Source organism: Petromyzon marinus, chromosome 51, assembly GCF_048934315.1.
Source record: "Petromyzon marinus isolate PM22_M1 ecotype Great Lakes invasive population chromosome 51, UKy_Petmar_22M1.pri1.0, whole genome shotgun sequence".
Classification (NCBI taxonomy): domain Eukaryota; kingdom Metazoa; phylum Chordata; class Hyperoartia; order Petromyzontiformes; family Petromyzontidae; genus Petromyzon; species Petromyzon marinus.
In genome coordinates this window covers 1,003,986-1,017,536 of record NC_133717.1, presented here as the reverse complement: position 1 = coordinate 1,017,536, position 13,551 = coordinate 1,003,986, and the positions used below count along the sequence as shown (strand labels likewise).

General features: G+C 54.5%; 1 protein-coding gene across 4 annotated transcripts in view; it reads left to right on the top strand.

Annotated features, from left to right (window-relative positions):
* LOC116953344 (Na(+)/H(+) exchanger beta-like) overlaps positions 1-13,551 on the top strand; it is an 81,164-nt gene that overhangs the window by 49,472 nt on the left and 18,141 nt on the right. For all 4 annotated transcript variants that reach the window (XR_012947217.1, XR_012947218.1, XM_032973467.2 and 1 more), the window contains exons 5-11: positions 1,180-1,430; positions 6,451-6,668; positions 9,155-9,354; positions 10,304-10,393; positions 11,784-11,854; positions 12,832-12,996; positions 13,130-13,235. Coding sequence is in view for 2 of the 4 variants with exons in the window: in XM_032973467.2 (XP_032829358.2) it covers positions 1,180-1,430; positions 6,451-6,668; positions 9,155-9,354; positions 10,304-10,393; positions 11,784-11,854; positions 12,832-12,996; positions 13,130-13,235 (1,101 nt within the window). In the remaining 2 variants the exon portion in view is untranslated. The remainder of the gene's footprint in view (positions 1-1,179; positions 1,431-6,450; positions 6,669-9,154; positions 9,355-10,303; positions 10,394-11,783; positions 11,855-12,831; positions 12,997-13,129; positions 13,236-13,551) is intronic.

Sequence of the window (13,551 nt, the reverse complement as noted above, 5' to 3'; positions counted from 1 at the left end):
AAGAGCAGCAGTAACAGCAGCAGCAGTAACAGCAGCAGCAGTAACAGCAGCAGCAGTAACAGCAGTAGCATCAGTAGCAGTAAGAGCAGCAGCACTAACAGCAGCAGTAACAGCAGCAGTAACAGTCGCAGTAACAGCAGCAACAGCAGTAGCAGTAACAGCAGCAGTAACAGCAGCAGCATCAGCAGCACTAACAGCAGCAGTAACAGCAGCAGTAACAGTCGCAGTAACAGCAGCAACAACAGTAGCAGTGAGAACAGCAGTAACAGCAGCAGCAGCAGCAATCGCAGCAGTCAAAGCAGCAGCAGTAACAGCAACAGTAGCAGTAAGAGTAAAAGCAGCACTAACAGCAGCAGTAACAGCAGCAGTGACAGTCGCAGTAACAGCAGCAACAGCAGTAGCAGTGAGAACAGCAGTAACTGCAGCAGCAGCAGTCCCAGCAGTCAAAGCAGCAGCAGCAGTAACAGCAACAGTAGCAGTAACAGCAGCAACAGTCGCAGCAGTCAAAGCAGCAGCAGTAACAACAGCAGTAGCAGTAAGAGTAAAAGCAGCAGCAGTAATTACAGCAGCAACCTCAGCAGCTCCAATCGCTCTTGCAGCTGATTGGCTGGAGTCGTGGGAGTGATGACGTTATGCCTAGCAACCGAAGCCATGCCCACGGCCTCGCTGTCTCACGAGGACACCCGAATTTCCGTCGTGTAGCCATCACGAAATAATCTGATATTGGTTACCGCTGCTGCGTTGGCAGTGGTGCCCAAGCACACATGATTTAACACGTCAAGAGCACTGTAGACTCAAAAGAAAAATATATAATCGGCAACGTTTCAGGCAATGGCCCTTCTTCATGGCCAGAGAGGCAAAGTGAACGATGAGAATTACGTTTTGGAAATGTTTTGAAAGGGAATCTTTCTACGTTTTCTCTTCCAACGTTTCGCATCACGCTGTGCTCGCCGGCCGCCGGATTTCACGAGAGCATCGTCCGTGCCTGCGGCAATGCGTGGCTCCGCGTGGCTCCGCGTGGCTCCGCGTGGCACCGCGTGGCACCGCGTGGCTCCGCGTGGCACTGCGTGGCACCGCGTGGCTCCGCGTGACTCCGCGTGGCTCCGCGTGGCACCGCGTGGCTCCGCGTGTCTCCGCACGGCTCGTGATGCCGCGTCCCACCGCGTTTCCTCACGCCAGGTGCTATACAACCTGTTCCGGGCCTTCTCCACGATGAAGGTCGTCACCTCCGTGGACGTGCTGCTCGGCGCCACCAAGTTTCTGGTGGTGGGTCTGGGCGGGGTGCTCATTGGCGCGCTGCTGGGCATGGTGGCCGCCCTTACCACGCGCTTCAGTGACCACACTCGCGTCATCGAGCCCCTCTTCGTCTTCCTCTACAGCTACCTCGCCTACCTCATCGCCGAGATGTTCCAGCTGTCCGGCATCATGGCGTGAGTGCCCCCACACGCACACACGTGGCTACGTGGTGTGTTTGTCTCTGTTGCGTGTGTGTAAACAGTCTGTGCGTGTGTATGTGTGTTTAAAGGGAGTGGTAATGTAGTGGTTAGTGTGTTGCGCTATGAACCCGGCGATCCGAGTTTGATTCCCGCTTGCGGCCAATACCAGTGGCGATTATCTAAACCCGAGGTCGACCCAGCCTCAAATGCGTACCTGGTGCAGTGTATAAACATCGCCACTGGGGAGACAAAGGAGGCCGGTCATGGTGCTGGCCACCCACCCCCTTTGTATGTTAAGGCTATACGAGGGGGTGGGGGGGATATTTGTCTTTGTGTAACTGACCTCACCACCTTCACGCCGGGTGGGGTGCAAGCTGCGCTCACTCTTTCTGCGTCGCCGCTCGCTGTCGAGATCCACTTCGGGGGTGGGGGGGGCGGCAGGCTCCGGTGCTGCTTCGCAAACAGCCGCTAGTTGGGCCGCAGCTCCGGGCCGCGAGCGGGGGCGCCTATCTGTCCCGGCGCTGGGCAGCAGCACCAGCACCAGTGCCAGCGCGGTTGGGATGATGGCCGAGGGTTTGTTTGCCGGTGTTTTGCCATAAACACCGGCGCCCGTGGCGTTTTAAGAATTGCTGAGCGAGCGTGAAGAGGTGGTCGTGTGTTTACGCTTGCGGGGTTGGGTTTTTTAATTGTCATTTTCAATTCCAGCCCCATTCGTGTAACGCTCGTATCTCATTGAGGGAACGTTCGATATCTTATCTACAAACAACCCTTCATAGGGTATCGGCTGCTACTGCTGTTGATGATGAAAGTGTGCAGATGGCACGAAAACCGCTGTGCATAGAGAGGGGCTGCGGGGACACAGGGGATAGGAGTCGAGTGTGGGGGCAAGCGGTGACGTGGCCACAGGTGCCTCAGAGGTCAGAGCATGGAGCCGGAACCGCCAGGATCCTGGGTTCAAGTCCAGGTTCAGACCATTCGCGGTTTAGACCGGGTTATCCAGCGCTGCAGCAGCCGGTTGATGATCTCTGCCGAATCGGCAAGTACTGCATGGAAAAAAGCGTCCCATACAAATTTCGTTCAACATTTAATTTGGCAAAAATTATAGCTCTAGGATTTAAAAACCCAAACATTTTGGATCGGCTGTCACACAACAAATTAACTGAACTAAACTTTTTATTTTACCAGGTAAGGCCCACTGAGCTCTTTTTCAGAAGCGACCTGTCCACAAATGATAGCTCAACGAAGTTACTTATTGTGTGGAAATGTATCGTGGTTGAATACTCTAAATGCGTGATGTTGATTCTAAATATGGAGGGAAAAACCAGAAGACCCGGAAAAAGATCCACACGACCACAGGGAGAGAGAACACGCAAACTCTACATATACAACAGGCGTCAGGATCGGGATCAAACCCACGACCTCCTGTATACCAGGCAAGGTAGTTAACATCTCGCCACCGTGGTACCAAATCCCAGCCAGGGGTCGACTGAACTCATCACATCCCAGCAGGGCCGACCTCCTAGCAGTGTAGGGAACGCGCTGCCTGGTTTTGTTCAGGATAAGGAGGCTCCTTAGAAGTATTTAAAGAAGTCCAGTGGAAAAATCACTACTACAGCCTCCTCCATCACTCCTCCTTCCTCCTCCCCCCTTCCTCCTCCACTGGTCTGACTAGGTGCCAACCCTGAAGGCCACACGGGATGCACTGCCCAATGAAATTCCCAAATCGATTCTTCAGCTCCCCGAGACGCTATGCTAAGAGCATCGATTTTTGGAATATAAAAATGTGGGGGGTAAGGCCCAAAGGAATTGTAAATGGAACGATGCCCCACAATCAATACAAGTACGTCACACGCCTACTTGCTGTCCTGCCTCATGCACCACCTGGTGGGAGGTGGATTATTTATTTACATGCATGTGACTTGCTTGCTTTTCCCTTACTTTGCACTCCGATCATTTTGTTTGTATTGGTTGTTGTTGTAACTTTCTGACCCGCCCCCTACTGAACATCCATAAACAAATAAGAGCTGCATAGCTCATCGGATTTCTCCAGGATAAACAAGGATTCTGATCCTGAATTGAATCTCGACAGATCGTGGCAATCCATGGCATCCCACGCCCCCCCCCCCCCCACGCCGCGAGCAAACCGGGAACGGTGGCCGCGGTGCGAACAGCCTGATAGCTTACTACGCCGGTGCGAATGCGAGCTTCTGAAGAGCATGCTGGCCGTGTTCATAGTCATTATCGGCCACAATCAGTCCGCTGCCGGATGAAGGCCTCCCGTCCAGGTTTAGAAGAGCATGGTAATAAAATCTGGAGAATGCACGCGCCTACACGGGGGCTAAACCCTCAAGGCTCCGCCGTAGATTGAGTCACCGTTGCTTTGCTGTTCCTGTCATCCTGTGGCCAGCTTACAATGCCAGCCGAGAGCACCTAGAGTTCTCTGGCAGCCTCCCACCCAGGGATTAACCAAACACAGCCCTGCTTAGCACCTGAGGGCGGAATTGGGATTGGGCGCATTTGTGGCGATCTATTAGTCGGCCGAGCGCAAGTTGAAATTTTCACTTCACTTACCGTCTCCGGCGGTGTGTCCGAACAACAACCGAGCGTCCCCAGCCATAGTGGGTTTCAAACGTCGATTAATTGGACCTCTTGTGTCACTCGCTCTGACACTTTAGGACGCTGGAGAATGTGAGAGGCTGCGCTTGTGTCATGCTGTGCATCATCCCGCACCTCTGATTAGCGCGGTTGGCTACGTACGGTAAGAAAGAAGTTCAACATACATAATCAGAATATGTATTCATGCTGGAGGAATCCTATGAGATATCAAGCTCTTTTTCACAGATGTTTAGTCGAGGCACGGGGTAAGAACGTTACAACAACAAACAACACAACAACACGTGATTTGGTGTGCAAAGTACAAGAGAGGTAAACAAAGCACCCAAGCACTAACAAATACAACACGAAACATCCCAATCCTTTTAAACAACCTGGCCACAAAGGATAGCTCAATAAAGTGGCGTATCATTTGGACATTTATAGCACCAAAATAATATAAATAATATCAATTAAAAACTGGAAGACCCGGAGAAAAAATCCACGTGACCACGGGGAGGATATGCAAAATCCAAATATGCAGGCGTCAGGGTCGAACCCCCAACCTCTGCATACCAGGCAAGGTAGTTAACATCTAGCCACCGTGACGCCCCTTAAGCGGCTCTCAGCTCTTATTTTGATTATTATCATTCTCCGTGTTTACCTGCAGGAGTCTGAAGCCTCTCCTACTGGACGGCCCTGTCAGGTTTTTTGCAGTCAGGGGGCAATGTTACCGCTGGATGTTTAAATGTTTTTCTTGCATTGGGATGTTTGGCCAACACCAGTTCCATAACGTCTCTTTTAGCTATGGGAAGAAACCTGGAAGCCCACATTGAACGGGGGGAGAGAGATTGGACAAACTCCACGCAGAAAGGCACCCGAGTCGGGAAATCGAACCCAAGCCCTCTTTGCCGTGAGGCACGAGCGTCGACTTCCGCTCCGCCGGGCGGCTTCAGCAGGCCACGGTTTTGCCGGCGAGCCGCGTCGGTCTGCGGGCGAGCGTTGCGTGGCGGCACGTGTTTCCATAGCGATGCCTGCGTCTTCCCAGTTACCTCCGCTCGGTGAGCCTCCCAACGGTTCCAAGAGGTGACGGTCGGCGGCGCCACCATAGAGCGGTCGTCATGCCTGCCTTCCCGCTATCTGTCTCTCGATATAACGATTCAAAGAAAAAAAGTGAAGCTTGTTTGCTTGGGTTGAACCATTGTTGCTGAAAGAAATAATTCGCTGTCAGAGGGTCGTGCGACTGGTGGGATGCAAAAACACTTATTTATTTATGTATTGCTTGGACAGATGAATGTGGATGGGAAGGAAGGCGTCTTGTCCGCTTATTGATTTTGTGACTCAACCCATTCCATGTGCCTTTGAAGTGCATCGAGCCTGATGACAGGGACTGTTATGATGCCATCGCCAATGTAAGTGACCGGTGGCAGTAGCTCTTTGCTGCTGCTGATGCTGTTGTTTGGCTGCGTGTGTCCTCTCTGGAAGCCCATAACACAGATGTCCATGGGTTAACTTGTCCTTCCCGAGTTGCCTGTGAAGCTACACACACAAGCCTCTCTTCAAAGGTGTTCTTCTCAATTCATTGATCCTCCTGCACAAGAGTTATTTTCCCAATCGATGAAGCAGCCGCATGCCGCTGTAAAAGGCGCAACCGCGTATAACTTGACGACGCTCGCGCTGCACTGCTAATGGGGCTGGGTTAACGAAGACGCTCGCTCTCTCACTTGTAAAATCCCCGATCGGACTTCGTGGAGGATGGCTCCGAGGCGTTCCCCGGGTGGCCGAGCGCCGGTGTGCCACCACTCCGGCAGAGGGGTCATCGCGCAGAGCACGACTGCCACCGCGGAGACGGAGCGACGGGGGTCGGTCCCCGTGCAGGAGCCGGTGACGCGCGATCCGTGGCATCGCAGGATCTGTTAAGAATGGCGGTTACGTGGGGAGACCGTCCAGCAGTTGATAGGCCATGGCTGACGGTGACCTCGCTGTGCCCATTTAGCTCTGCTGCCCAGACCCTGCGGCTTCTGGCTCGGCTGCGCACGCAGAATCACCTCTCTGAGAGCGATTTAGCCGTGTGCATGGCACTGGCGCAATCCTTCTCATAGCGCAAGGCTCTCACCACGCAGGACGGCGCTGCCGCGTCTCACACGCGTAGGCTGCAATAGTTTCACAGCAGGGGGCGATGTTGCTCCTTTGAAGCTGCCTGTAGCTCTGTATAGCTGCGTGTTATCCCGGTTGAGTAATTTGAAACATTTGGAGGGTGACGCGGCTCAACAAGGAGGCCGCTGTGTGCCAGTGGGCATCACGACGCTCCATGTGATGCTCCGTGCGACACGTCGCCCTGCTTCATGCGATGCCCCTTTTGACCCAACGCTCCGCACGTGCCCCCCCCCCCCTCTCCCCCCCTCCTCTCCCTGCCACGCAGGATGGTGGCGTGCGCCATGAGCATGAAGCAGTACGTGGAGGCGAATGTGTCGCAGAAGTCGCACACCACCATCAAGTACTTCATGAAGATGCTGAGCAGTGTGAGCGAAACGCTCATCTTCATATTCCTGGGCGTGGCCACGGTGAACGGGAGCCTCGAGTTCAACTGGGCCTTCCTCTCTCTCACGCTGGTGGCCTGCCTCGTGTGGAGGGCCCTCGGTAAGGCTGCTGGAGTCAACGGTCACGCCGCACCCCTCCTCCGGCCCTCGTGCTGTGCCCGTTTTTTTCTTTCTTTCCCCTTCCTTCCTCCTGCCGTTGATTTCCCGAGCTGCACCAGAACCGAACCCGCGACGATTCTCTGGCCTCACGGTGACACCCGGATCGTTGTTTCACGTTCTCCGTCTGGCCGAAACCGGCGACGCAACTCCCTCCACCCCACCGCTGCATTCGACGCTACGTAGCCGCGCTCGTGGGACTCGTCGGTGTCGGGCATTAGAACCAATTGCCAGCATTTGGGGCCCTGTCTGTGAATGTGCGTCTCCATGATTTGATCGATTTGTTGGAGATTCTGGCCGCGTTAAAGCTCCCGTTACCCCAGTACTGTTCAATCTGTAACGGTCGATTGTTGTCCACCGTGGACTGTTACACCGTCGTGCATCATCTACCCCGCGTGTTGACTCGTTAGTCACACGTCGCATGTCGGTGGCACGGCTTCACTTCTGCAGTCGAAAAGCAATGCACGGTGCTCCCAGAGCCGTGCCAGGCTGGCCTGACGCACTGCCCAGCACTGATTGGTGGGAAAGAAAGAAAGCAAGCGATTTAAACTCCCACGTGGCTTCCGGCACCGCCGGTCCATGTTTCACCGCACGCGGTGGAACCTTGTGGCCATTCCTTTTTAGCGAGCACAAACCCTCCGCAAAAAAAACTGGCAATCTCACCTCAGTCGACGTCGTTCTCCCTGGCTCCCCCCGTCACTGCCGCTGAGGAGCGTGTACCGTTGATTCGAAGCGGCGTTGCTTGAACCGCACGTGCAACGTTTGCGATTCAACAACTCAAACGTCGTCTCACTATCTGGACAAATTCATTATCCGCACCGAGCACAGGAGACTTTAATACACCTCTGCCAGCCTGACTGGAAAAGCAGAACTCGCGAATTCATTCTGCAATGCACGTTCCTGTAATTGCCGCCAGCCCCGTTCGGCTCGAGATGATCCACCGTGGGTTGGGCCGCGTAACGTTCTGACTCAGTTAGTGTCGTCAGGACACTCCACTACCCGATGTGGCCAATCAAAATAAATTGTCACGTGGTGCTTAAGTGCTCAACGACGGTCCGATCGTGATTTTGCGCATGGCAATTTAACTTGGGGGGTGGCAGGAAGGGGGTGTTGTTATTTACATATTTGGTTTATTGGTTGGCACACTGTACCGTTACTCTTGCAACGAGCGCTCTGTGAACCAGTTCCTAGGTGTCGTCCCCAACCCCCCCCCCCACCCCCGTTTTGCGACACACACACACAAATATATACAGTGTAACTATTATTCTTTAATAATAGGGTTTTTCCCCTTTTTTTCTGGCAACAAAACTGAAACCTTTTGACAAGGATTCATGTCTGCATTAACCACAACACCTGCAGTCAAAATGCAAACAAAAAACATACTATGATAATATATGCATTGTCCTTGAAACTGATTGGTCCACACCAAGGGACGGCTTTCTTTTGAGCCTCAACCCAATTGGTGCTCGACCAGATGACGCCAAAAGGCGGACAGCTCAAGGACAATGCACTATCAAAGTAATGAGGGCTCGGGGTGAGCATCTACATCATTAGACCTCCTTTGCCAGTACCAAAATGTAATAATAGGGTTTTTCCCCTTTTTTCTGGCAACAAAACTGAAACCTTTTTACAAGGATTCGTGTCTGCATTAACCACAACACCTGCAGTCAAAATGCAAACAAAAAACATACTATGATAATATATGCATTGTCCTTGAAACTGATTGGTCCACACCAAGGGACGGCTTTTGGCGTCATCTGGTCGAGCACCAATTGGGTCGAGGCTCAAAAGAAAGCCGTCCCTTGGTGTGGACCAATCAGTTTCAAGGACAATGCATATATTATCATAGTATGTTTTTTGTTTGCATTTTGACTGCAGGTGTTGTGGTTAATGCAGACATGAATCCTTGTAAAAAAGGTTTCAGTTTTGTTGCCAGAAAAAAGGGGAAAAACCCTATTTTTACATTTTGGTACTGGCGAAGGAGGTCTAATGATATTATTCTTTAATCGGTGGCCCTGGCTTTGTAATTATGGAGGAGATTTCAAATAAACCCAGTGAGAGGCCAGAGTGCCGAGGTCACGGCATGAATCTGCCCATAAGTAGAACCGCGCCGTCAAACACCACGGATGCGAAGATAATGCGAGGATAACGCAAGGTGAACGCTAGGTGAATGCTGGGTGAACGCGGGGTGAACACTGGGTAAACACTGGGCGAACGTGGCGCCGGGGCCACATTACAAACGCTCGAGCGGGCGACATCGGAACGAGTCCAAGGGAGGACCACACGGGGGGGGGGCAGGGATGTAGACGTCATCGTACGGAGCGAGGGGGGTGGAGGCGGGGGGCGTCTGTCCCGCTCACGTGGCCCCTCGTCGCGGGTTCGACGTCACGGGGGCGTTGACGATGGGCGACGCGGCCGCCATGTGCCCAGGCGTGGTGGTGCTCACCTTCATCATCAACCGCTACCGCCTGGTGTCGTTGACGGCCAAGGACCAGTTCATCATCGCGTACGGCGGCCTGCGCGGCGCCATCTGCTTCTCGCTCGTCTACCTCCTGCCCGCTGACTTCCCCAAGAAGCAGCTCCTCATCACAGCCACCATCATCGTCATCCTCTTCACCGTCTTCGTACAGGTGTGCACGCTCTGTGGTGCCGTCCCCATCGCGCGCACTGGGGCCTCCGTCATGCTGGGCGGCAGGGTGGAGCGGGGGAGGCAGGGTGGAACGGGGGAGGCAGGGTGGAGCGGGGGAGGAAGGGTGGAGCGGGGAAGGCAGGGTGGAGCGGGGGAGGGAAGGGTGGAGCGGGGAAGGCAGGGTGAAGCGGGGGAGGAAGGGTGGAGCGGGGGAGGAAGGGTGGAGCGAGGGAGGCAGGGTGGAGCGGGGCAGGAAGGGTGGAGCGGGGGAGGCAGGGTGGAGCGGGGGAGGGTGGAGCGGGGGAGGAAGGGTGGAGCGGGGGAGGAAGGGTGGAACGGGGGAGGCAGGGTGGAGCGGGGCAGGAAGGGTGGAGCGGGGGAGGCAGGGTGGAGCGGGGGAGGGTGGAGCGGGGGAGGAAGGGTGGAGCGGGGAAGGCAGGGTGGAGCGGGGGAGGAAGGGTGGAGCGGGGGAGGAAGGGTGGAGCGGGGAAGGCAGGGTGGAGCGGGGGAGGAAGGGTGGAGCGGGGGAGGAAGGGGAGGAAGGGTGGAGCGGGGGAGGCAGGGTGGAGCGGGGGAGGAAGGGTGGAGCGGGGGAGGAAGGGTGGAGCGGGGGAGGAAGGGTGGAGCGAGGGAGGCAGGGTGGAGCGGGGGAGGCAGGGTGGAGCGGGGGAGGCAGGGTGGAGCGGGGGAGGCAGGGTGGAGCGGGGGAGGGAAGGGTGACAGCAGAGTGGTAACACTCGTGCCTCACAGCAAGAAGTGCCTGGTTTCGATTCCAGACTTAGGTGCCTTTCAGGGGTGTATGATCTCCCCCTGTCCTGCATCGGTTTCCTCCCATAGATAAACAAAATGTAGAGCGTAACCGGTATTGGCGAGTCCGTGGGTCGGCGTGTCCGTGTGAAGCCGTCCAAGTCTCGCGGCCGCGCGTTGCTTTGCCTCTGCCGCGACCGCAGGGGATGACGATCCGGCCGCTCGTCGACCTCCTGGAGGTGAAGAGGAAGAGCAGGAGTCCCCCAACCGTGAGCGAGGCCATAACCGTGCAGGTGAGCCCTGCTCGCCACCGCCCAATACACGCGCACGCATGGAACTTAAAAACAACATCCATCATTCACCACTAGGTGGCGGTGACCTCAAAAAGACAAAGATCCCCCGTATAAGCTGTTGGGGCAAGTGCTGATAGCGAGCACCTATGAAGGCTGGCATGGCACACGATGGGGTGGATGGCCAACACCACGCCCGGCCGCCTTTGTCTCCCCAGTGGCGCTGTTTACACACAGGACCAAGTACTAATTTTGAGGCTGAGTTGACCTAGTGGAGGCCCAGAACCGGTTCAGATAATCGTCGAGCTGCCACTCCCCACTTAAAACTCAACGCACTCACACATACAATCATCCTCTTGCTTAACAGCAAGAGGTGGGTCTTCATTCGATTCCCGCTCACGGCAAATAACAGTAGTGAATATGTGAACCGGTCTCCCCAGGGTCAATTCAGCCTGAAATGAATACCTGGTGCAGTGTGTGAACATCGGCACTGGGGAGAGAATTGTGACCGGGCGTGGTGCTGGCCACCCACCCCCTTCGTGTGCCATGCCAGCCTTCATATAGGGTGCCACGGTGGCGAGATGTTAACTACCTCGCCTGGAAAACAGGAGGTTGTGGGTTTGATCCTGACCCTGATGTCTGTATATTTTTCTCTGGGTCCTCCGGTTTTTCCCTCCAAAATTAGAATGAATACACGTTTAGAGTATTTGGCTGCTCTACATTTCCACATAAGCCTAAGCGTTGAGCTATCATTTGTGGCCAGGTCGCTTCTGAAAAAGAACTACATAGCTCAGTGGGCCTTACCTGGTAACATAAAAAATACTTTTCATCGTCATGTTCAGGTTTCCAAATGTACTCCAAGCTCCTGGTGGCAGTTGGACTTAGGAAATAAATTGCATGGGAGGTGGCCAAAGTTGCCTGAGCCTGGCGACATTAAGATCCTGAGAGTTTGAATCCTGGGTGTTTAGCTGCCCACGATAAAACTTGATTGTGGACCTCGGAGAATTGATGATCACTGACGACTCCACGCAAATAACATCAACAGCTGAGCGGGGGGAGGGCTGTTGCACTCCAGCCTTGGGTGTGTGCGGGTGCGCACCTTCGGTAAAATAAAAAAATAGTTTAGTTTTAGTTATAGCCATATGCTAACAGTAATTTCCCCAAACAGTCTGAAGGATTCATGGGTGATCTTTGTATTAGCGGTGGTGATGCCGAGTGTGTGTGTCTCTGGGTGTGTGTGCGGTAGCGTTGCGGTTAGCACCACGTTGCGCTACAAACCCGGCGACTCACTAACAGCACTTGCCCCAACAGTCCGTTCAAGGCTACACGGATCTTTGTATTAGCGGTGTGTTGCTGTTCATGTGTGTGCGTGCGTGTTTGCAATTCCTCGCAGTTCCTGGACCACCTGCTGGTCGGTATCGAGGACGTCTGTGGACACTGTGGCCAGCACTACTGGAAGGACAAGTAAGGGCGCGCGTCCGTGCCCCGTGCGCCGGTGCCCCGTGCGTCCATGCCCCGTGCGTCCGTGCGTCCGTGCGTCCGTGGCAGCTGAAGGTGATGGGGATGTTAATGACATTACTTTGGAATACGAGTAGAGTGGCTCGTATGCTGTGCTCCAAAGCAGGCGACCCGAGTTCGATTCCCATCCACGGCTCACATTGGTGCTGAGTGACATCCGAACCGGTTGCTGGGTCCCCACCGTACTTCACCGTCTCGCGCTGACCGACAGTGGTGAAGTATGGTCAAACATCCCGTTGACTGGCACGGTGCGGGGAGGCCATCATTCAGCAGTGGATTTACAAAGAGCCCACGAAATACTTTATTTTATTAACATTTGGGAGAGATGATTCGGAATTGATTGATTTTTGGTTAAATCGTGTGGGTATAATGTAAACAAAAATGGTAACTATAACCCTCCACAACCCGACAGAGCCAATCAAATCAAGTTGCCACATGGGAAAATATGGCACCTGATTTGGTTTTTTAATCTTAAGTTTTTCTTCAGACTGAAGAGAGTGAGCAACATTTGTGACCAATGGTTGATCGTACCGGTCCCTGCGTTGCCCCGAGACACAAGGAAGCAAGCAGTTCAGGCAACTTACCGAACGTTGTGGATTCGTTCCCAGCAACGCAAAGTGAAGCGATGTGTCACGTTTTACTAAACGTCAAAGTTAGTTTTTGGTTATAAAAAGGATCCCGAATAATTCATTCATCGTCGTCGTCGGCTGTCATACGGAACCACATTCCAATTCCTTTGTTGATACATTTTTCAGTTACCGCGCGGCGTTCTACAGAATCTGACATCGCGCGTCGATCAGCCCTGCCCGTGCCTTTTTGAGTCGAGGAGCGCGCACCTCTTCTGCCCGAACGCGGCGCTTCCCCAGGGTGTGGGAGAAACGGCGTTAACATCGCCCCCCCTCCCTCGCTTTCGCCATCGTCAGGTTTGAGAAGTTCAACAACCGGTACCTGAGGCGCTGGCTGATCCGCGAGCGCACGCTACGTGAGTTTAACTTCGTGGCCATCTACCAGAAGCTGGAGGTGAAGCAGGCGCTGGAGCTGGTGGAGAGCGGCAACCTGAGCCGTGTGCCGTCCACCGCCACATTCATGTGAGACACTCGCGTCCACTCACTCACTCCCACTCACTCACAATGCACGGCCACTCGCTCACTCCACGGTGGTGTTGATGGTGTTGATGGTGTTGACGGTGGTGGCGGTGGTGGCGGTGGTGCCGCTCTGTAGGAATGAAGCCATCACGGAGCCGTCTCGCCCGGCTCCCGTGGCGCTCAAGCAGGTGGTGGACGTGCGCAAGATTCTAAACCAGCACATGTACAGGACCCGACAGAGGGTGAGCAACGCCCGCACTCACAGCCGGGGCTGCTGCGCCCCCGCATGCGTGCAGCGTCCGGGTCTCCACGCGGCCCGCCATCGCGGTCATGCCGCAATCCGTCCTCGGTCACCGCTTGTTGCGGGAGTCCGCGGTTCGACCGCTAAATACAACCGCGTGCCCTCTACTTCACTCGCAGTGGACGTTAAAGGTCCTACGGCGTCGTTCGATAAGGGAAGTCGGCCGTTGTGCGTCGGCGTCACGGTCAAGATTTTCCAAAAAAAAGAAATGTACACTGCAAATTGCTCAGTTGGGATTACACGCAGAGGAGCGATCG